Source organism: Simochromis diagramma, unplaced genomic scaffold (assembly GCF_900408965.1).
Source record: "Simochromis diagramma unplaced genomic scaffold, fSimDia1.1 OVJJ01000205.1, whole genome shotgun sequence".
Classification (NCBI taxonomy): Eukaryota; Metazoa; Chordata; class Actinopteri; order Cichliformes; family Cichlidae; genus Simochromis; species Simochromis diagramma.
The window spans coordinates 2,050,849-2,075,166 of record NW_024386782.1 but is presented as its reverse complement, the minus strand read 5'-3'; the positions used below and the strand labels follow the sequence as shown (position 1 = coordinate 2,075,166).

General features: G+C 37.3%; 1 protein-coding gene across 5 annotated transcripts in view; it reads right to left on the bottom strand.

Moving 5' to 3' along the window:
- LOC120723905 (piezo-type mechanosensitive ion channel component 2) overlaps positions 1-24,318 on the bottom strand; it is a 96,174-nt gene that overhangs the window by 32,913 nt on the left and 38,943 nt on the right. For all 5 annotated transcript variants that reach the window (XM_040015735.1, XM_040015764.1, XM_040015743.1 and 2 more), the window contains 15 exons: positions 24,180-24,297; positions 22,972-23,141; positions 21,015-21,251; positions 20,199-20,319; positions 19,630-19,823; positions 17,791-17,939; positions 16,449-16,622; positions 11,612-11,898; positions 9,438-9,598; positions 7,701-7,877; positions 6,827-6,949; positions 5,243-5,443; positions 4,635-4,839; positions 3,497-3,583; positions 2,891-3,056 (listed from right to left, as the gene is read on the bottom strand). In XM_040015735.1, coding sequence (XP_039871669.1) covers positions 2,891-3,056; positions 3,497-3,583; positions 4,635-4,839; positions 5,243-5,443; positions 6,827-6,949; positions 7,701-7,877; positions 9,438-9,598; positions 11,612-11,898; positions 16,449-16,622; positions 17,791-17,939; positions 19,630-19,823; positions 20,199-20,319; positions 21,015-21,251; positions 22,972-23,141; positions 24,180-24,297 — 2,570 coding nt within the window. The remainder of the gene's footprint in view (positions 1-2,890; positions 3,057-3,496; positions 3,584-4,634; positions 4,840-5,242; positions 5,444-6,826; positions 6,950-7,700; positions 7,878-9,437; positions 9,599-11,611; positions 11,899-16,448; positions 16,623-17,790; positions 17,940-19,629; positions 19,824-20,198; positions 20,320-21,014; positions 21,252-22,971; positions 23,142-24,179; positions 24,298-24,318) is intronic.

The window sequence follows — 24,318 nt, the reverse complement described above, 5'->3', positions numbered from 1 at the left end:
GACCTGAGGTGATGCCTCTGGATTGCTAGACTGAGGTAGTGGGTCCCATCTTGCTCCAGCTATAGAGGGGATCACACTACTTGCTGATGATGAGCACAAAGAGTGAAGCTGTCATAGATACAAACAGCAGAAATGAGCTTTCTCCAAAGAGTAGCTGGTCTCTCCCTTTGAGACTGAGTGACATAATATTGAACCTCCCAAATTAATCTAGTTGCATATATTTTTCTAGATCCAGGGACTCGATTCATAGTTGTTTTGGAACTCATTTTCAGTGCAGGTGGGCGTATAAAGTCTTGGACTGCTTTTATTTATATTCTGAAATCATTAGAATTCTGCTTGGAAAAAAAGTTTAAAAAAATAAAATCCTGGGCAATTAAATGTAATTAGCAAAACAGTCGTTACTCTGTGTTCAACAACTAGCGTTTTTCAACAATTTTCAATCATGTCTCACAATGTCATCTTGTGTGGACTTATTTGAGCACTTTAATTCTCAAATAAATCCATAGAGTAAGACGTATATTTACACAAGGCCTGTTGCTGTCATGAAAAAGCAATGAGGGAGGTGGATGTAGTTGATGAGCTGATTTTAATCCCCATGGACCCCAGCTAGCTAGCTATTACAGGTTAGGGTACATGTTTACCACATAGCAAAAGTCAAAAGAGAATTATCTGCTCATCATTCACAATTAGGGTATCACTTAATGTCACTTAGAATCTGATCAATGAATAGGAATGAGAGCTGTAACCCGATCCTTTCGCTCAGCACAGGTACACTGCCGCATGTCTTGCGCGTCTCTAACATGCTAGGCGCATGTCTATGGCTCCATGTGAAAGGCTGACGATATGATGCGCAGAGTGGAAACATGAGATGTAGCGTGCATTAATTTCAGATACATGGGGCCACAGTAACAGCTTCAACTCTTTAGAAAGCAGCTCTGATGAAGTGGGTTTGGATGGGACGATGCGTTGAAGGGCCGGAACAGCTGAGTGAGTGTCCTTCTTCATCAGGGGGAGAAAATACCTTTTCCATACTTAAAAGCTATTTATTGAGTTAGAGTACAAGGAAAAAGCGTCTGAGTCGGGGAGTGACGGACAGAGTGTTTTTGTGGATTATGGATTTCTCCCCCCACCCCGTATCCGTAATTCGATTCTGGAGGGAAACGATGGAATAAGTGCAGAGCTGCTGTGGCATGGACAGACGGGCTGTACAGCTCTCTCTCTTGCACTACTAGTGCTTGTTGATGGACACAGAGTGCGTTAATAAAAGACTTGTCCACTTTGCACACCAAAACAGTGGAATCTGAAGAGCACATAATCAATGAGTGTGGACAGGTCAGGATGCTCTTGCTGTCTTTTTAACTCGCGCCCTCTTCCCCTCAACATCCTGCGTTCACTCTTTATGTGCAAAGTCAGTATCCAGATCAGGCGAGTTTCTAAATTATGTATACAGCATGTATTTAATAACATCCCTCACTAAACCTCTCAGCTGTCATTTTTTTCTTACCTTTATTTTTCTGGGATAAAGTATTTGCTGACTGAGAACGTTCTTATTCAGCACCATCCCACTTAAGATTTCTGCAGTTACACAGTTTGCAGCCAAGCACAACAACAGTTTTCTTCAGAGCACACCTCTGACAACGCAAATGGAGGAAAAGGGGGGTGTTCAGCCTGTTTGTTGATCTATTTTGTCAGCTTGTGAAGCAGGACATGCCAGAAAAAGTCTGAAAATCAGTGCTGTAAGAGATGCAATTGTGTTATTGCAATGGGAATGTGAAAACTTCAATCTGCAGATTGTTTAGTATCCATAATTTAGTAATTACAAAGTTGTCTTAAGTCATATACTTCTGGGGCAATAATTGCAGAGTGAGACAAACAAGGTAACAAAGTAAAACAAGAACCAACTTGAGATGTCACGAGAGTGGGTCACACACAAAAAAGCAAAGAGAATTGGAGACATGGAAAAAAAAACAGTGAAAATGCATTAAAGAAATAATTACAATTAATCCGTCAATCACACACATGTACATACATAACTGCAAGTACACATGTGTTGTGCTGGACTATTCACTACAAGCAATTTGAGTTTAATGTTTAGCTGAGAGATATATATATTAGGCTTTATAAAGATAGAGACAACAGGGAGACAAAGACAGAAGGTCCTGAGTAGAAATAAATTATGGATACTAAAATAACCAAATGGGTTTTTCTTTAATGTTGAAGCCTGTTATACATTTCTAAAACCAATTTTTGACTGTAAAATACTTTCAAAAAGCTTTAAATACATATACTTAGCTTTTAACAGCTCCACTTGTGTGGAGCACATTTCAGTTTTGTATCTGACATCATAGATAGGCACCCAACATCATTAAGCATCAATTAGACTGGCTACTTCACTTCCTTTCCATTTCAGCATGTTGACCTCTGTCTTAATGGCGGCTGAGCCACGCAATAGCCACAAAATGATGAAAAGAGAATCTAATGTAAAATATATTTCAGAAACTGGAAATCATTTAAAAAGGTACATACAGCAATACACTTTATCCATGTAGGACTAATAGAAATACACAAGGCCACAAGGCCAACCACTGTAGTGAACAAAGCTTTGAATCAAGGATCCAGCACCAGCGCTGCCACACTAACTCACATGGCAAAAAAATGTCCTAATACACAGTATGTTGAAATAAATGTATCAAAACAATACTAAGAGTTGCACCAGCACTTAGCTGCATTTTGTAGTATACAATACAGCATGTTTTCTGGCCACAATTCTCTGCCTCAGCTACATGTACAGAACATTTTAAGGCATACTACTTTCAGTAAGTACTACTGCAGCAGTTCTTACTGAAAGCAAAATGAAAGTATATCTAATTTGGAGTGTTATCTGTGGTACCTGCAGTGGATAAAGTCGGGCACAGGGTTGTGGACGCTGAAGGAAGCTGCATCCAGGTCTCTGCAGATCTCTACATTGTCACCGGCCATGAGGCGGACAGCTGCCTTGTTCTCATCGTCAAAGACCTGCCTCTGGAGGGAGGCGCAGAGGAGCAACATGAAGTCATCTAAAAGAGAAGAGGAGATGAAAGCGTTTCTATTTGTGGAATCAGTGTTAAATCTTCATAAGATAAAACAATTATTTGATTTTGCCTGTGACGGTACATTTGCTTTACTGTATTCAAGTCTCAAATTTTAAAAGTTAGCTTAGTTATTTAGAGACTGCAGACAGACGGTCGAAGTCTTTTTTAAACACCACTAGATGTGTTTGAGTGCTTTATTTACTAGTTACTTTATACATTATAATTTTAACACAAAATTATGTCATGTTGGAGTTTAAACTACGAACTATTGTAATAACAAAATCCTTCTGATATACTAATATATTAGTAAGAATAATCCACTAATATGATTAATCGCATGAAGATTTACATGCATGTTTCTAACTTCTAATGAAGGATTTTCATTTATTCTTCAAAGAAATTTTCACTTTAACTCTAAAACTCACAGATGAGGAATAAAGGATTGGGCCTGCTGCGGAAATCTGGAATATAGAGCCACTTGACCACATTGTCATTTTCTGTCCAGGGATAACCTGAAAAGAAAACATTATCATCAGACATATGTAAGAACATCATAAAAATATCACGCTTCGCTTTGATGAACCGTAAAAGAACGGAGACGTGTTAACGGATTAAAAAAAGAAAAAAAAAAGTGCATCATAAACATGAACACCTTTTACGTGTGGACAATTTTTGTAATTACATGAAAAACAGCCTTAATTTATCTCTGAAACAATAATGAACTGATTTTTAACTTACATTATTTAAATCATTACATACCCTTCATTTAATGAGTAATTAAATCCGATGGTAATGCTTTATTCTACAGAGTGATTTTGTTTATTTATTTATTTATTTTTGTGCTGCAGCCTGGCATTGCTTCCAGCTGATGGGATGGAGAGACTTACTCAGTAATGAAATAAAAATATCCCAACTCGCTATGGTTTTGTTTTACAGTTTGCATGAAAATAATAGACATTTTTACAGTTTAATGCAGGGTAACTGCATTACACTGTGGTGCTCATTGTCGGTGCTAGGTTACATTAGGTTTAGTGTATCAATTTAAAATAAGCTGATGATCCTGATTAGATTCACTCATCAGCGTATAAACTTTATACGATCTTTATACAGTTTTTAAGCTTTATAGCTCATGTAAAGTTTGTTTATTCTTGTTGAGTTCAGTTGGATTCCTAAATCCACAAACAGCAGTAATTCTCAGAGCAGCAGCAGAAAATGTTATCTGATCACAGCCTGTAGACAAAGAAAACAAATCTACTTCAGATTTCTAAGTGATTCTCTTCCCCACACTTCACTACTTCGCAAATTCCACTTTAACTCCTGAATACAAGCAAAGACAAATCTGCACAGTAAAAATTTCCTGTCTTCCTGGTGCCTGAAAAATTTTGCTCACCTACTTCACCATGGTGATATGGTGATGAGATAGATAAGCATCTTGGAGAATCAGTCAGTTATCTGGACCAGACACATTGTTAAGAATGGCTTCTACGAGGAAATTAATCAGCTTTTGACTCACCAAGTGTCTGGTTATTGTGAGTGCAATCTGGCACATTTGATTACACAAACCTTTACAGGCTGCAGGTGGGATCCCGATGCAGACGAAGTACTGAACAGTAAGCATGCATGCCAGAAAGCAGCAGTACTTGGGCCAAATCTCAGCAATGGCTTTCCTTCTACGCCTGTACAGCACCGCTATTAAGGCAAAAGCATGAAGCATGGCATAGAAGTCCATACGCTGCCCTATGACGTTGACGACCAACAGCAGGCAAGTCTAAGGGAAACACAAGAGGAGTGTACATGAAGCAGTGTAGCACAGTACACATTTTAATAATAATAATGGGTTGCATTTATAGAGCGCTTTTCGAGAACCTCAAAGCACTGTACAATTCCATTATTCATTCACTCTCACATTCACACACTGGTGGAGGCAAGCTACAGTTGTAGCCAGAGCTGCCCTGGGGCAGACTGACAGAAGTGAGGCTGCTATATCGCGCCATTGGCCCCTCTGGCCATCACCAGTAGGTGGTGGGTGAAGTGTCTTGCCCAAGGACACCACGACCGAGACTGTCCAAGCTGGGGCTCGAACCGGCAACCTTCCGATTACAAGACGAACACCCAACTCTTGAGCCACGATCGCCCCAATTTAACTATTTCTACTTCATTATGCCACCTACCTCAAGTCCAAACTTGTAGAAGAAATAGTTGATGAAGTATTTGATGAAGCAGACAATGTTGATGTCCAGGTGCTGTCGTGTGATGTCATGAAAGATAATCCTGGCAGCGGGAGGTGACAATTTGTTCCTCAGTCTGAAGTATTTCTGATGGCGGTAGATGGTTACCTCCAATGCTAACAGAGCCAGCATCCAGAAGTTGTTCTGCTCAGATGGTCGGAAGAGAAAATTCCCCAAAATGCTTAGTTTTTATAAACTGTGTTTTTATAATATAGTTTTAAAAAATATTTAAATGTGATTAAATGGGCTGAGGATTACAGACGACGGGTTGGGGAGTATCCAGAGAGCAACTTTAACATTGCTGGTTTTACTCATTTAAAGGACAAAAAATGCAGAATAGTCCCGGTTATTGGCAACATTTGATTGGCACTTCATATTTTCACAAGGTCAAGTGAATTACATTAAACTACTAAAAGTGTGAAGAAAACAAAAACACAAACCCGACTTACAAGACTGCAATCAAGATATGGTTTGCTGGTGTGTGTGCATGTGTCCTTCTCTGTTGCTATTGCTGTATCCCTAGTGACTGATTTCAGTACTGCACATTGAAACAATCTAAGTTACAAAGAAAATCTAATAAGAAATTCCCTTTTGCTCTTAGACAGTGGAGATGAAACCACACAGAGGGATGATCTGAATCCCAGTCTGGCTTTTCATTATGCCAACTAACACATAATGAGATGTTTCAATATGAAAACCACTGCTAACTAAATAAAACAGAAATTCTAAGTATTCAGAGTCTGAGATCTCACAAGTATTAAGTTCCCCTAAAAGGTCCAGGGGATGGGGAAAGATACTCACAAAAGAATCTTACAAATATTCCTCCTAACTGTCAAACATATAACTCATCATCTACATAAGACTTCCGTACAAAGGTGAGCTCTACAACCCGTTGAATTACAGTTAAGCACCAGGCCTGCTGTCTGTGACAGCCTGTAGTTGAAAACCTTTGCTATGAACTGTTATCACTCAATATTAGCTTTTTTTAAATACATTTTTTTATACATTTTGTTTATTTTAAAAATCCAAAAGTCTTGTGTTCATCTCACTGAATAAAACACAGATCACCTCCTTCCCTGTACAGAGATTTGGAGGTGTGGGTGAAACAGAGTGACACTCGGCAGGTGACACAGGAAAGTAAAGAAAAATAATTACACAGACTGTTTTCTTAGGAATGTATTGCAGTGGAATATTTATTTGTTCTTTTTTCAGTTGACTGCATTTTGTGGAATTTTGATATTATTTCAAATTAAATACTGACTTTAAACAGCCAAATAGCACTAGGTCGGTGATGTGTTAAACATCTCATATTTGACTGAATTACCCAAATCTGCATGAATTAAACATGAAATAGAGATTACTGCTGACATAAAAGTTAATAATAATTTTAAAAAAAAACCGCATTACAATTTTCCTGTAAACACGGTAGTTCTAAATTCATAATTGCTCTATAAATAATAAAGAATAAAGAGTCTAATAGGCAGTGTATAACAACGATAAAAGAACTGTGGTTCATTTCGACCTTACCCTCAGGTAGCCCAGCAGGTCGTCATACTTCCTGAGGCCCACCCAGTTGGCTGGATCCACTCTTCCGTCATACAACAAAGATTCTGGTAACATTAAACTCTTATTTGTTGAGTTTCTGCATAACTGTGGACAAAAACACAATGGGTCAGTTTTCCAGTCTAGTAGAATTAAAAACTAGGCCTAAAGTAGGAATTATGTTTTCATCAAACATGGTCAAAGTTTCAAATATCGAGTTCCGTAAGAGTAAGTCGCTATGAGGCAAAATTTCAGGCTGCTCTAAACGCTAATTTTAAGAAAGACTTTTTCTACCCTTGGCTCTGAATGATGTCAGAGAGAGCAGATATAGCCTATTTTGGTCATTTCAGACACACTGCTTTGGTTGTAACCATAGAAGTCCCACCAGCCAACCTGTAATTTAAACTTTCTTTTTATAAGGGTCAGACAATGGGAAGACACCTAGCTCAAAGGCAGAGGATCTAAAACAACTTGTTGTTTCAGATCTCCTGGAATGGATGAAGTTAGTAGCTCATCTAAGGTGAGTATAAGATAAACAAGGCTTATTTGATCTGTAAATCATCCAAAGCTTTACTAGAAGAATCCAAGAATAAAAAATATGGAGCTTCAAAGAACCATAGTACTTTAATTCAAATCTTGGAAACTAGCAGTAAGGCTTTTTGTCTCTTCTGGAATGCAAACATTTTATTCCAGAGTTTTTATGCCCAACGCCAACAAAAATCATGACATAAAGCAGGCGCACATCAATCAAAATCAAGAGAATCTACAAAAAATCTGGCTTTAATTAAGGATAATAGGGACAATGCTAAAGAACAGCATGTATTCTATACAACTTTGGTTGAGAAGCATTAATATTTACCAAAGTGCAGTTCTTGGAGTACTTGCTGGGATCTATTAAGTCCAGCTGGTACAACATTTTACATACAATGATGACACACGTCCAGACAGTGCAAACACTAGAGGCAAGGGGCCGGTACTGGCTGTACGGCAGTGCAAACGCCCAGGATGCAAGGAACACATAGTTGAACAAAGACACCTGGACAAAAGACAATAGATGTGATGAGGACAAAAAAACTTTGTCATTCATACCTCTTTTCCACAGCTATGGCTATAAATTTTTAACAATACACACACACACACACACACACACACACACACACACACACACACACACACACACACACACACACACACACACACACACACACACAGTACACTGAAAAGAAAACAGGTGTAAATCAGTGATGATTGAAAAATTCACTGAACCAGCAGCAAAAGAAGATCAAAACCACGCTTCATGTTTGATAAACATCGTCATTAATTCCCTCTTACTTTTGCTGCCAACACAATTGTGCACAGCGTTGTCGCTCGCTGTTTCGCCTCCGACAAGAAAGGCTCATTTCTGCTGTTCAATACCGAAGAAATGTAAACTTTTTAAAAGTATGACAAATTGCAAAACGCTTAGCTGTGTCTCCAATAAAACCTCTTTAACATTGCTCTGTTTCACTTCAGCAGCATCAGGTAATGTTCATATGTTGATTCATGGTTTTCTTCCGTTTTTGATCTACTGCAGAATAATTTATTTGATATAAAAAGTCAGGCCAGGAAAATCTCCTTCATATTTTTCAGTTACTTCGACACAAAGACATCTGCTGTGATGCTCCCACCTCTTATTAAGTCTCACAAGTGTCAGCTTTGTATACATAGATATAAAAATAAGCATATGTACTGATAATTTATCAGAATTATAATATTTCTGACTGTCTCAGTCAAAATCGGGACCTTGGGAATTGGAATCGAATCGATAAAAGAAACCGATCGATACCCAGCCCTGACACTGACACTATACTGTGTCATCATTTATTTATCAAAAACTAATCTAAAAAGCAGTGACCCAGTAAAAACCTGACCTACATGAATTCCTATGAGTGGGCTAAAATTCCTCCACAATGACGTGGGAAGCTGATGAAGCCAGATAGAAAATGATTACTGTACTTTAAGTTATTCAGGAGGCTCTCTAAGCTACCGAATAATGGGGTGTACTGTTTTAATACACGGTTTTTTATTTTGGATTAACTTTTGTTAAATTAATAATGACACTATTTTTTAGCTTATCTTTTTACTATGACTGTAAAGACTGTCAAATGAGTTTTCATAAGACTGGTATGGTTCATGTGTAAACTCAAAAAATCTCAGACTCTTCTTTACATCTCCATAGTGTAGAAGCGGTTACAATTCTCCAGAATCCCCCACACTATTATTTGGCTTGTATGCGATATAGTAAGCAGTTCAATTTAGATTAGTGCTGAACGACATCAGCTTTATTTGTGTATCTGAGAAGTAATCACACTAAAATAGCAGCGCCTCTCCAGGATATACTGCAGAGTGCTAACAAAGGCAGGAAAGAGAAGATGGGACCCAAGTAAAAGCAGTTATAAACAGTACTCAGTTTTAGCACCAACAGGAAGGGAAACACATTACCACCTGTGGTGTTTGATATGAAAGCTGACCAAATAAAATAAAATATGACTTTCAGGCAGGTTTAAGTTTGTTTTGCTGCAGGTACAAAAGTAAGTCAATTCTTCAGCTTTCATACCTCTTTGATAGCAACCATGACAATGAAGCAGGAAACGATCTTGATGATATGGATCTCCAGTAACCACCAAATGAACAACTGCAGTTTGTGGAAATACTCCAGGAACTTGAGGAAGAGCACTGTCAGACGGTCAACCACAAGGTGCCATTTATTCTTCAGGTCTGAGGAAAAAGAGACAAAAACCAGACACGTTTAAATGGGAAAGTGACAAGACTGAAGAGGTGCAAACGGAAAGTGTTTAAAAACTAATATCCCTGTTACTTCTATTTTTCACCTGCAAGTTTGTCAACTTAAGCTGGGAGATTGCACAAGCTTCACTTCAGGACAACGTTAGCTGCCATTCCACATGTTTGTAATTTTCTACAGTTCATTCAGAAATGAAAGGCAGATATACAGTTCCTTCTTTATAGCCCTTTATATATATATGTAATTGATGCAGCCGTGGTATTTTTAGAGTCAACCCCTCTATTGATTAAAAATAAATAAATCAATACAGATTCATGTTAGATTAATATGAAGCTAATAATGCATATTAATATAACAAATTTAAAGAATGTTTGATATCAAAGTAAAAAAGTAAAGAAAATAGAGCTTTTACTCACTAATACCTTGCTGTAAATATTTAATTAAGCCTAAAACAATTACTCCTCCACTTCATTAGTCTGTTTACAGACGAAGAGTAAATTGTTAGAAACTAAATTCCAGAAATGTAATTTCAATTTTTTGGTTACTTTATGGTAGCAAACACGTGTTTCATATTAATTCTGAAGCTGCTACAGGATTGTTAACATCATTTTTTCCAATATTAAAGTTGTGAAGTTTGATGAGAATGAGCTTAAAAAATGTATTAACAAGCAAATTCCAAACTGCTGTTTTATTTAGCTGAGAAACAGGACTTTATAATTTGTTTCATATTCCCATAAAAACCACTATATTGTGGTAGAGCGTGTATACGTTTACAAAATCCATATTATCTCAGGCTTTAATAGAGGCCCCATTGTTTGGCTAAGAAACTCTGAGAGAATATACCTCGTACAGCCCACAACTCATTATAAACTAAGAGGCCCTGCAGGGCCGCAGGGTTGTGTTTTATCACCCATTTTATTTTCTGTGCATGCAAACAACATTTTCATTCAAGACTGTCTGTGTAAATATGCTAGTAATGCAGCTTTGGTCGGCCTTAGCAGGAGGGTAAAAGCAGGCGCTTGAGCTATGTGCTGTGTCGTAATGCAAGATAAATCGGCTGAAAACAAAAAACCTGCAGTACAACCGCTTTTACAAATTCTGCAGCAGTGGCTGGCTGGTGTGAGCGCAGGCAGAAGATACCAGGGCAGCAGCACAGAGCTTTGACCTTTAAAGACCACAATGAACTTGAGAGCAAACTGAAAAACTAGAGGCTTAATAACACTAAATGCATGATGCATGACTCGTGCGCTGGCTAGGTTTTTATTACCATCGCGCGTATGTCTATGACAGCTACTTGCAATCAGCATGATATTAATGTGCCATTTCCTTTTCTAAAAAAAGAAACATGCTGCTTTGACAGAAATCTTCCGTCACAAACACAGTTTTGACATTAAAGTTTATGTGGAAACTAATGCTAAAACATAATTATTGCAGTTTTAAATCAAATTTCTAATTTACTGACATACAAACAGAGTGTTATTTTGATTAAGATGTGAAATTAAAATTATTTACTTTCATTCTTGAATAGAAAAATTTGTTTCGGTGGCTGAATGTTTACGCTTGATTAATGTCTGACTTAGATATTTCCAAAAACTTTAAAGCTTTCACCCACAATGCAATAGTTTATTAGACCACCAGCCAATGTAAGGTGCCCTAATTTAACAGGATTGGTGATTACCAAAAATCATTTTTGTTTTCTGTAATGGTTAATCCACCAGTATGAATGTGCTCTTTAATCAAAATTGTATTTTTAATACTAAAGCATAATTGTTGTCGTTAACCATGAACTTCTAAATTAATCGTTTTACATAGAAATTTTTTTAAGATAATAAATTCTAAATGTTTATTAGTGTTTCTATACAGAAAAAAATATTTTAGTAGTTGAATGTTATGCTTGATTAGACAAAAATGAATTAGATCAAGTGAAATATTTCACAGTATTTTTGAAATCACATTTAAGGTCATGGACCCGCTGTGTCGCTCGGTACCTGAGCTCTGCTCTGTGCTCGGCTCCGGCTCGGTCTTCGCACTGCACTGTTGGCTCTCCTCTGTGCTGGACTGCCGTGGGTCAGACAAGCTCCTGGGCTTCTCATTAGTCATGTCAGTGTCATCCATCACCACCACCAGGGCCTGCTCCTTCTCTTTCTCCGTATCCCAACCCTCCTGCATGTTCTGCTTTACATGTGTTTCACATTCCTGTCTGAGAAGCATCGCGTCCACCGAGCTGGCACTGAGCATGCTGAGGTCTGGCAGGCTGCCATCTGGGTCCACCAGTCTGAAGACACGGCAGAAGTTATTACACAAAAACACACACGAACACGCAACCCTGGGCACAGATCTGTATTAATATACATATGAGGACCTTCTGTGACTTACGGATTTTAAATATGATTGCTCCTATTGTTGTTAAACATTTTATTATTTATCATGTTGTTATGGAACTGTACAATTTCCATATTTTGTGTGTTAACCATAGAGTGTGAATGGTGTGAACCTGACAGGACAGCAGTAATGGTTGTGGGGTTTTTTTGGGTTTTTTTTCCAGGATATATTTATTGAGCAATTGTCTGTATGACAATGGAATTTACAGCATGAGATAGTTGCTCTGCTTTTGTACATTAACATCACATAGCATAACAAAATATAACAAAACGTAACATAACATGGTACAATACCCTCCCACACTCCCACAACCCCAGTCCCAGCTGTCCAGCTAGCTTGTCATAATGAGAAGCCAAAAATCAGATTGCTGATTGTGCAAAGGCCTGTTTCCAAAGTCTAAATGTATTGTCTAGAAGAGACGGTTTAAAAGATGGATTCCCTACAATAGGTGTAATAGGTGATAGAGACTTCAAATCAAAGTGTAGTTTAATCTGCTTAAGAATACGTCATATATAGACTTATCAATGGGCAGGGGAGACAGCAGTATAGCTTCTATACAGTAATGCTGACAAGCTTCCAGCTCCAGTTGCAACCATGTGAGGGGGTTGTCGTTGTCAACTAACCAGTATGTCATAAATTTTATATGCAAAGCCCAGTAATAGAACAAGAAATTCAGAAGCGCTAACCCTCCCTCCGTTTTAGACTTGCAAAGCTGTTTCCTAGCAATTCTATGTGTTTTATTGCCCCATAAAAAAGGTAAGAGGAGTGAATTCAGGTTTTTAAAAAATGTTTTAGGAAGGAATACAGAGAGATGTTGAAATAAGTACAACCACTTAGGCAAAATGATCATTTTTATAGGATTAACTCTACCAATGAGTGATATAGGAAGCGTATTCCAGAACTGTATACTTGACTGAAGCTCAGATATTAAGGGAGAGAAGTTAGATTTTAATAGAGAGGAATTGCTTTTTGTAACCTGAATACCCAGATAAGTGAGCTTTGCATAAGCTATGCTGAATGGGAGGTTTTGCAGCCATGATGGGTTACTCACATGTATAGGCATTAGTTCACTTTTATTCAGATTTATCCTGTATCCAGAGAAAGACCCAAATAACTTTATTTTGTCTAATATGGCAGGAATAGTCTTTCCTGGCTGGGTGATATATAAAAATATATAATAACACATCATTCGCATAGAGTGAGATTTTATTAGTAGTTGTATCAGTATTACAACCAAAAATAGTTGGATCTTTGCGTATGCTTTCAGCAAAGGGCTCTATTGCCAAGGCAAATATCAGTGGGGAGAGGGCATCCCTGCTTTGTCCCTCTGCATAAGCCAAAGGATGGTGATAGATTCTGGTTGGTAAGAATGCGAGCATGAGGATTGCCATAAAGCAACTTCAGCATTGACATACATTTCTTACCCAATTTAAATCTTTCCAATATTTCAAACAAATAGGGCCATTCAATCTGGTCAAATGCCTTCTCAGCGTCGAGTGCCAAAACTGCCAACTCTTCTTTGGGTCTGGCAGTGGAGTAAATAATGTTGAATAGTCAGCCTGAGATTAAAAGATGAATTTCTCTGGGGTATAAATCCAGTTTTATCAGGGTGTACTAACTGTGTTAAAAGGGGCTTTAATCTACTGGCAAATACTTTAGACAATAGTTTCCCATCCAGGTTTAGCAAGGAGATGGGACGATAAGAACCAGCATTCCTACCTATTTTACAAATATATTATATATTTTTATTAAGGTTTCAAAAACAGGCAATGGTTGTGTTTGCACAGGTTCAGGACTAATGTGTCTTTTTTTGTTCTTATTTCCACTTGCTATCTTCATGCCAGCATTCACTGCTGTAGCTGGTCTGTTTTTATGTCCAAATAATCCATTAAAAAACGTCAAATTATATGCTGTAAATTGTAATTGTGGATCATGTGGCAACTAAATTCAAAACTTCCAATAAAGGCATTATTGGTTCGAGCATGAATACGCTCCTAGATTTGATAATGTTTTTACCCATATTTCCTTTAGGTAAAGGACAAATGGGAAGTGAAGACATATAAAACCCAAAAGAAATATATAAAAATAAACAAAATTATACACAAAAAAAAGACTAGAAACTGTTTGGTAGTAGAGATATAAAAAAAATATATTTAATTCTCAATCCTTTATCGATACAATCCAACCAGCATTTCTTGTGATAAAAATCTTCATAGTTGGTATTTAGTGGATACAAATTTTGGTGACCATTGGGTCATATATGTACATTTGAAGATTATTAATAAATAGTTATGATAATTGTTTAAAAAGGAGGCGACGGGATACATACAGACATATCTACAGGGATATGCTACGATCATTATTGTAAGATAAGAAGAGGTGTTCCTCGTAAGTTTTTCGTCCTAATATTCCATAAATTTATCTGCATCTGATCTTAAACTCGACCAAGACATCAGCACAGTGAACAAAAACCAAATCCCTAAAAACAAAAAACAAAATAAATCTCTTTTATTATTTTCTAAGGTATTCTGTCCTCATAAGTATATAAATACTTGAAAAATTATACACAAGGTGAAGATGACTGTCAAATGACTCCGATGCAGGATGGGAATCTGCTCGTTCTGCTAACTGAACAACAGAGCAGTGTTTCATCAGGCATTTCAAACTAAAAGCAGTGCACATTCCTGCTGCATTCTTTAAAATAATCCGTGTTGTATTCATGGTGTCTGATCTTTGAGCAGCAGATAAACAACTAAGGGGAGGCTTTAATCCTTCAATGTCTTTTCAGGCAATAATGGAGCCATGTCAAGGTTCAGGTTTGGCTTGCACGGACTGGCTGCATGTCAAGACGAGCATTTTGGTGTTTGGTAGTCACACTTACTTGCTCTGTGGAGTGGGAATTTTTTCTTTGATGCTGCTCAGAACAATATAGTTACACAGAAGTCATCATAAACAGTGAGAAGAGAAACTGACACAAAAACAGACTGAAACGTCATTTTAAAATGCACGAAAACTGGCTGCAGGACTCCAGTGGTTTGGGGGAGGCGAGCTTTTATAGGAAGGGGGTGATTTTCTGGGGTTCAGTGCATAGATCAGGGTGTGGATCAGTGTAAAGCTAGTGGAGGGGAGCAAGAACTTTTTGCAGTTTTAAACATGCATGAGTAAGTTTGTTGCCTGTCAGAAGTAGAACATTTTTTATTAAAAAACAAAACATAGAAAATCCAAATAAGAGGAGGCTACAGGCAAAATAAAGAAACCCCAAAACCCCAAAAAAGAAAATCAGTCATGTCATGAAAAATACCTGATCTTCAGGTGCAAGATATTTCAGATTCTCAATAAAATACCATCAAAAACAAGGTAAGAGGGGTAAGTCACTGTGGGTGCTGAGGATGTATTGCAAAAGGAAGAAAACGCTAAGATTCAGAGGTGACATGGGATGGTGATTGATGCTACAGAAAGCGAGCAAATACCCACCTATTCATGATTAAATAGACACGCCCATTGACTTTGGCGTGGCTGTGAGTGAAACAGGCGGAGAAGATAGAAAGCAGCAGGTGACGGAGAGAAGCAGAGGGAAGAAGAGCTGAGCAAGTGGTAGCAGAACAACAAAATCCGCAAAAACAACGCTAAAGTTAAATGACCCATGCCGCAGACTGTGAAATGTGCATGTTATGACACACAGCTGCACGACACAGCACGCAATGACCGATGAGGTTACAGCGGCCGTATAACAAGGTGTGACATAAAAGCGGATGAACTGGGTTTTACATGCATACTTCGTGAGTAGTGGAAATTTATTGCAATAATTATCTACTAATCAATTTGCACTGGAGTTGTGAAGTACAAAATGTAACAAGCAGAAGTCGGGATGGGGCGGCACAGCAAACTAAAGACTGACTGATATATCGGATGACCAATATACTGCATTACTGCATGCCCGCATGGGCCAATATTTTCCGATATATCAGGCATATCATTTTCATTTACTGGCTGATAAATGAAAATTTAAAAAAGCAAAGAGGAAAAAGGGGAAACACCCTTCAGCGATGTTATGAGTGCAACAGAGGGCACTATTCTCCACAATTAATCCACAATAAAACAAGTTTATTTTTATTCTGCACTATCTAAAAAACTACACATAATAAATGTTAGGGAAATCTGTTTGTGTGCATGAAACAAAGCAAAATACTGACCGATATTTCGGATTTTTAGATCACCAAATATCGGTATTGGTGTCGGTCGGGCTCTACAGCAAACCAAAAGCTTCCAAGTTACAAGGAGAAAAGACACTTAGTTTCAAAGCAAAGAAAATGTACTTACAATGATTCTGAATCACGATAACCCCATAAAACCAAATTTTCTACCATTTCTATATCTAAACAACGTCCCATCACTTTACTGTTGTTATAAGTATGAATTGAAAAAAAGCAGCATGTGTCTCACCTGTAGATAGTGCTCTCTTCTTTAGCCACTACAGCCTGGAGGTCAGTGAGCTGGAGAAAGCGGTCATGGAAATAGTGCAGGTGGAGAATACACGCCAGCAAGAAGGACGTGGGAATGAAAATCCTGATGAACAGCTCGCCCAGCTCAAACTGCTTCAAGCCCAGGGCTTCCAGACTGCATTCACAAACATTTCAAAGGAAACAGAAAACTGTGAGATTAAGCTTAAATCACTCCCAAGGTTACTGTGTGAAGAACTGCTGAAGTTTGGAAGACTGAGCACAGCGAAGCTGAATATTGACTCTGTAGATAAAATCTAATCTATTCATCATCTAATACTACCAGGTGTTTATATAACATTTTGTAATAATTATATGTTGGGGGTTTATTGTGACATCATAGCAATCTACAGTATGACCTTAAACCAAAAGACTTTATTCCGTTTACGTGAAAATGTAAAGAAATTCTCACATAAATGTGACCCTTACCCTTTAAATCACTGTAATTATAGTTAAAGTACTTAAGGTAATTTAGTCAAATTTGCCAACACAGCAAGCGTGACGAGGCACTGGCACCTATGTTTGAGACTGGGAGGTCTGAAAACTAAATCTGAACTTACTCAAACCAAACTCAAAATAAAAATGAAATAAAAAAAAAATATATATATATATATAACCACTACAATGGTATGTTACAGAAAAACAGTTTAATATCATAGTGCCCCTGGACACAGCCGTTACGAGTAATCAGGCACACTGTAACAATATCATTTTCTGTTTATTGGCTTTTAACAACCACATATCAACTATAGTTGATTATATTTGTATGGCTGAGTATATTAACATAACTAAGTATACCACTTGAGGTAGTGTGTAGGTATATTTCTTTAAACAAGAAAAAATAGTTTCAGTCTTTCCTGTAGCTTTTTTCATTACTAAAATATGCAGGTTCATCTTCAAGAGCTGTGAGGCAACTATGCTCTATAAATTGGAAGAACAGATACATACTAAAGTAGTTTTACTAGAACTGAACTACTACAATTTGTAATAGATTTTCTAGGTAACATCATGAATATCTACCTATATGTCTACTTAAAAGAAATCAAAGAAAATAAGACATCTGTGAATTCTGTTCTAAAATTCTCCTCCATCCCCAACTAAAGCCACTATACATATGCTTTGCTACGCTAGCAGGGCAAAGCTACTAAAATAAACAAAACAAAACAAAAAAGCTCAAGACAAACAGTTGGTTTGATGACTAAGCCATAAGCTGTGCCTCTCTGGGAAACGTAGGCAGTGAATCTGTATCCTGCCGCTCAGACCGGCAGTTGCTCAGTGGCGCTCACCCTTTTTTATCCAGGCCTGTCATGTTACCCCAGGTGTGTATTGACTCAGGAAACTGGAAGGTGTAGACAACTGTGAGAACCAGCATGGTGTACATAACCACCGACATCCAGAAGTACTTCAGGATCCTTCGCCACCACTCGTAGTGCACCTTCATGACAAGAATTAGAAGAGGACATCTGGATTTATGTGACTTCTCAGTCTGCCTCTGGCTGTTGCTGGGAGCTAGGAATACAAAATGTGCTACGAACCTGGAAAGCACATACTTTATGAACTCACTTAACAAATGACAGCAAATTCTGTGTTTGGGAAATTGAATTTGGGACGTTTATGGCATCATATTCATATCTACACTTTAAATATATACTCCAAAAATTATAAACAACATTAAATATCCTTATTTCACAGGTCGCTACATTTGGAAGGCTTCGAAAACAATTATACAGATCACGATTTTAAACATCCCACATATTCCCCAAATGTTAATAATAAATAATATAGAAATACGCAAGGTATTTACACATAAACAGAAGGCAATTCTTTATAATAAGCACTGTTAGTATGCTTGGCCTTGTATATTTTCCCCCTGTTAAATGCATATGTATTATGGTTTTATATCTTTAGTCCGTTGACCTTTTAGCAGAATGAAAATCAATTACATTCCCTAAATTGGAAGAATGTTAAACTGCATCACTTCCATCAAATACAATAACAATACATTTCACTTTACAGTTGTGAATTATGTGTCTCGTGGTTGTTTAATAAATGCCAAAAACATTTAAAAGTCATTACTGATCCTTATTCCCAAAATACTGATGTTTTGTCAAAGCTGCTGTGACCTTGAAGATATCCACAAATTGACCTTTGGCCTCAAAGCCATGATATACCATCACAAACTGGTCCTAACACAAAAAAATGTAATAGTGAAAAAATTCATTTTTTGTTTGTAGATGTTAAAATATTTGATATTTATTACATTTAAAGTGAAGTATCAGCATCTTAAATTATTAGATTTTTTTTTAAATTACAATAAAGACATATCCAGTTTCCTGTTGGTTGGGGCTCCTTTACCATGAATTACTGCATCAGTGTGGTGTGGCATGAAAGTGATTAGCATGTTGCCGGTTCGATTATCGATGAAGGACTAAGAAGTAGCACCTTCAAGTCCAGGGCCATGGCTCTCGGTTGCAAAGTGGTGGAGTGCCCACCTCTGTCATGGACAGGTTGCAGTGAAATGGAGGAGTTTAAGTGTCTCAGAGTTTTGTTTACGAGTAGGGGAAGAGTGGAAATTGAAAACATGATGAGAAATGTACTTTCATCTGAAAGTAACCAGACGACCAGTCCATTTCTTCCTCTCCTTAACCCAAGTAAGATGCTTCTGATGTCTGCACAAGCACCCTTGCTCCTTGAGCACCTTTTCTTGTCACACCTTTATCTTCCAGTCAACTTTCCATTAAGAAGGGCGTCGAAGACCCATATGGAAAACTGTCAAGTTAGCTTCCACATGATCTAGGCTGCCTCTACCGTAGTAGACCAAGATATTAACTTTTTGGATAGTCATTTACTCAAACTTGAAATTTCGTATTCTAATAATTTAAGATACTGAATTTCTGATTTTTAAAGCCGTAATCATAAAAATTTAAATATTAAAGGCTTGAAATATTTCACCTTACGTGCTGTGAATACACACTGTCATTGTTCACCTTTTGAATTAAATTACAAAAAACAAAAAATAAATAAATGTATCACAATATTCCATTTTTTTGGGATGCACTTGTACATCTCAAATAGAAACGTCAGCATGTTTATTGTCAATCGCTTGGCGTGCTTTCGGTGCGTACCTGGTATAGCGCCACACAGGAGAGGAACATCATCATGTAGATGATCTTGTACATGACGATACGTCCCTCAAAGGTGACGATGAAGAACATGCTACCGCAGATGTAGATCCAATATTTGACCATCAGAGCCATCACCATGTTACCAAGGACGTGCATGAGGTCCTGTTCCCCTCCCTCCTCAGACTCCTCTTCCTCTGTAAAAGCAGTTTTGCATTTTTCAGTCTAGTAGACCATATTTGTTTCTGGATTTTCATTTCTAATGAATGAATAAAGGCATATTTTCTTCTTCTTTAAAATTCTTTGGGCCCACCCAAGATCTCCAGTGACATTGCTGATCAGTGTTAAAAGTCTCTATCATAAGTTTTCCAATGCCATTATGTGCTAATTCTAATACTTGTAAGAGATATTTGTTCATGTTTTTCATTGTTGTTAACAAAGTTTGTATATTTCCTAAGCATTTTTTAAAATAAGTTTAAGTTTATTGTAACATAGGTCATGCCTATAACCTGTTTATAAACTCTTTACGTATATACTACTGTAAGACAACAAAATAATAGCATAGAGCTTACCCTGCTTCTTCTGATCCTCTACATGAACGTCTAAGAGACCAGTGCTGTCTTCCTTTTGTTTTTCTTGTCTCTCTGTAAGCGTCTGTCTCAGCAGTAACCAGAAGGTCAGCATACAAAGGACCTTTTTAAAAAAGACGAGGAGCAAAAAAAACAAAAAGATGAAACAACAAATCACACAGAGTTTACTTTAACTGTGTGGGACCAAAAATACTGATGGTCAAAATAACACAAGAGGATATTCTGTATACTGCATGTAGTAAATCAGACATGAGTTTGTAAACTATACTTGGATTGTCTAAATTTGTCTGCATCGACTCTTTAAATAAACATCATTAGCCATCATTTTTCACCCAGGTGTGAAATACAGTGCAATGCATCTTCACTCTTTAAATTAATAAACACATACGCTCTGCACTACAACAGAAATGTGAGTAATTTAAAAAATACGTTACGGTAATTCCAAGTTTGTGTGTTGCATAAAATCATAAAATCTCATTCCAGACATAATCAGGTCAAGTACAGTAGCTGGAAACCTGAACGCCTTAGAGTTATTCCAACACATGTCAAAACACTAAAACCTGACCTTCTTCAGGAGCACATTGCATAACTACACTGTCTTATATTATTAACCGAGTAGTGGAGAGACACAATTTGTTAGCGAGATTGTTTCAGAATCTTAAAAAATAAAGCTTGGTGCAGCATATGCAGAGTACATGTTAAATCCCTGCACATATTAAACCATATTACGTGGTCAAGATTGCAGGCTGTCAAGCTAAATGTCAGGTTTAGTTGTTTGGCTAATGTGAACTCCCAAACCTTAGATGAAAGTGAGTGGAATGGGTTTTTCTTCTCAACAAAGAAGCCTTTGACTTTGCTGTAATCCATGTCCGGAAAAGTCCAAATGTACTGCAGAACTATCAGCAGGTTGCCGTAGGCCACCATGAAGGGAGACGACAGCATGGCGTAGCGCCTCCGATCACGGACCATCCACAGCAGGCAGGACCAGATGAGGAAGACGAACGTCAGCCAGCTGACGTATGTGATGCTCCACGCCTGGAGACAAACAAATTGGAGAGAAAAATTTACAACAAATGCTGCAGTCATGAATGACTAAGGAAGGCCAAATATGACCACTGCTCGGAAATAGTGCGTTGGCGCAGAAACCACACGCACAAACACACATATATACACAAACACAAAGAGAAGCAGATTTCCAGATGATCATCAAACCGTTTTTCACTTCTGACAGAATTAATACAACAATGATTCGTTACCTTGGCTTAATTTTATTTTTAAATATAAATCAGTTTCTACTATTCAGACCCGCAAAGACGACTGAGATCCAAACACAGATGACTAAAAATGTGTACGTTTGTTATAATGCATAACATGACAAAGTAATGAAGCAACAGCATCAATAACTTTTTTAATTTTCAATTTAATGCTCAAACATTTTGGTAAAAATTTTTGCAAAGATCTTGTCTATGGCCTCCCTAAAAGCTGAGATTTGCACTGGTGTATCAGCACGTGTCAAGTTTAGAATTACAGATTGTTAACTTACTGTTAAATAACAATAAAAACAGTAACATTTAAATTATTTAACAGGTATTTGAACAAATTTATTGCTAAACTAACTGATTAAAATAAATAACGCAAATTTAAAAAAAACAGTAATGGCAACAAAACAAAAAGTATGGTAACTATGCAACTTGAGACTGCTGATGTATTTAGAAGATGGTAATTATGATTTGTTATAAAAGCAGCATTTAGTCCTTTCAGCACTGACATTTTCCCATGAATGAATGAGAAAAAGGTTTTTAAACAATATTCTTCAAAGAAAAGTAGGAAGACTTTTGAATAATTAATTTTTCGTAGTGAAAAACATAATTCAATGATTTCAGGAATTCAGGATTCTGAAGGAATTTATTTACATAGAGATCAAAGACACAATCCTAAGGTGCTACATCACAAATATTTATCTATAGGCGATATAACACAAGTGCCAGTGTAATCGTTAGGCTAAAATTTGCAAATGTCATCGTGCAAAACACAGCCGTCCGCTCCTCAGTGCTCAGAGGCTCGGTGCGATGGACTGTCACATAGTGGTAACTTGCAGTGTGGTTAGACAAATCAATATTTCTGGTCTCTTTTAGTAAAATCAGGCTGTGCACTCCAGAGCAAAGGACAGATTGTTACCAGCAACGTTTGGAGTTGCGTCAGTGCCTTTGGGAATGCTAACTTGCAGTTCTGTGAAGGCGCCATTAGCTCTGACAAGTACGCTGATATTTTGGAGCAACATATGCTGTCGTGACATGACAACAATTTAACAAACAGTAGCGCTACTTGTATTTCTGTAAAAGAAAAATAAATAAATTACTCCAGGAATGTCTAAACTGAGAACAGATGCTCATTTTTGGTTGCATTCTGCCACACATGCAACCATAGACGCTGCCCAGTAAAGCCACAGTTTCCTACTGCTAGCCAGCCAGTAGTTCCACTGGAGCAGAAAGAGGTTCAGTGCCTTGCTCAAGGGCATTGATGTTGATCGAGCAGGCAGGAGTGTTTTGCAAACGACATTTTTCCACCAGGTTTGCGGGTTTGGGCCTGTTACTCTCTGGATATAAAGCTTGAATGTCAAATTAATCTGTTCATATAAACAGCAAGCGCATTTTAAGAGAACAAGTAGGAACAACAAACTAAATAAGATGTATATTTTTTAAATTTCATTCATATTATTAAGCAAAACTAAGCGCTGACTTTCAACATTGCTCACCATCATGGATATGAGAGCACCGATGTAGCTTTGTTTCATGATGAAGTGGAAGATTTTGACCATCGCACCGACTCCTTTTTTCTTTATTATATTCTCTTCACTCTCGGTCTCCTTCACAGATGACTCCTCCGGGGGCAAACACACTTCATACACACACTCTTCTTTCTTCTCTGTTTGGACAAACAAACAGCTCATTACAACACTTCTACTGTGGAACTGTGTGGATCTATTACTGCACTTCCATAAAGTTGGGGGCAACTGTGAGAGTTTAACTTCACAAAGCACAGAAGACAGATTCTGACTTTCAATTCTTAGTTTGCAAAAAGCTCTAAACACCTCAGATTTTACACATTAAAGTAACTCGGCAGAAACACAAACAAGACTTTCCCTATCTTCCCTTTTCATGTCCCTTGAAAAGTTTTTTAAGACTTTACAAGTTCCTCAGTACATTAAACAGCCATATTCACAGGCTATTAAGTATCTCACCTCATAACTACTATATTAACTAAAATAAGTGAAGGAAACCTTTAAAACAATTCAGTGAACTCGGCTGCAAATAAGTGAAACATAAAACCAAAATGAAGGCGGGAAGGGTGAAGTAGCAGATGTATTTAACACTTAATGTGAAAGATAATTTACTTTATCTTGAAGCCATCTTTGCTGCTTTTATGTACTGTTAACTGTGCACATTTGAATTCACTGCATAACATGTATCGTCTATTTGTAAAAGTTATGGTAGAAATACACCATACATAAGCTTTTACCATATTTGGTAAAAACTTCATCAAAGGTAGTTAATTACTTCCAATCACTTTATGATTATGACTATTTATTCCTCACACAGTTAACTTAAAAAACTTTTAAACTTAAAAAAGTTAATTTAATCAGAAAAAATATTTACTGTTACACTCTATATTTTATTTAGCGTTTGTAACTAAGCATATGAAACTTAATTAAACCCTTACAAACAAATGTGGAATTCAACCACCTTCCTGATTTCTCCTTTTCTATATCTTTGTCACACTGAAACGTTTCACATGATCAAACAAATTTAAATAAAACAAGTAAACGCAAAATGCAGTTTTGAATAGAGGTGTTTATGATTAATATCAAAATGACAATTTTGAATGTTTTATGTGGTAGCAGCACTATTTTACAGATTCACTGCAGACTAGAAATGTTCATAATAGAATGAATAAACAGCTCACCTGTGCCATCACTGGGCTGGTCCATTTTGTACTGAGGGGTTGAGTACAAGTCCCGACAGACTGGTCCATTCTCAGTCACGGCAAACTCAAAGGAGGTCCCGTTTGAAGTGGGCACAGCCTGCAGATCATTTTTAAATAA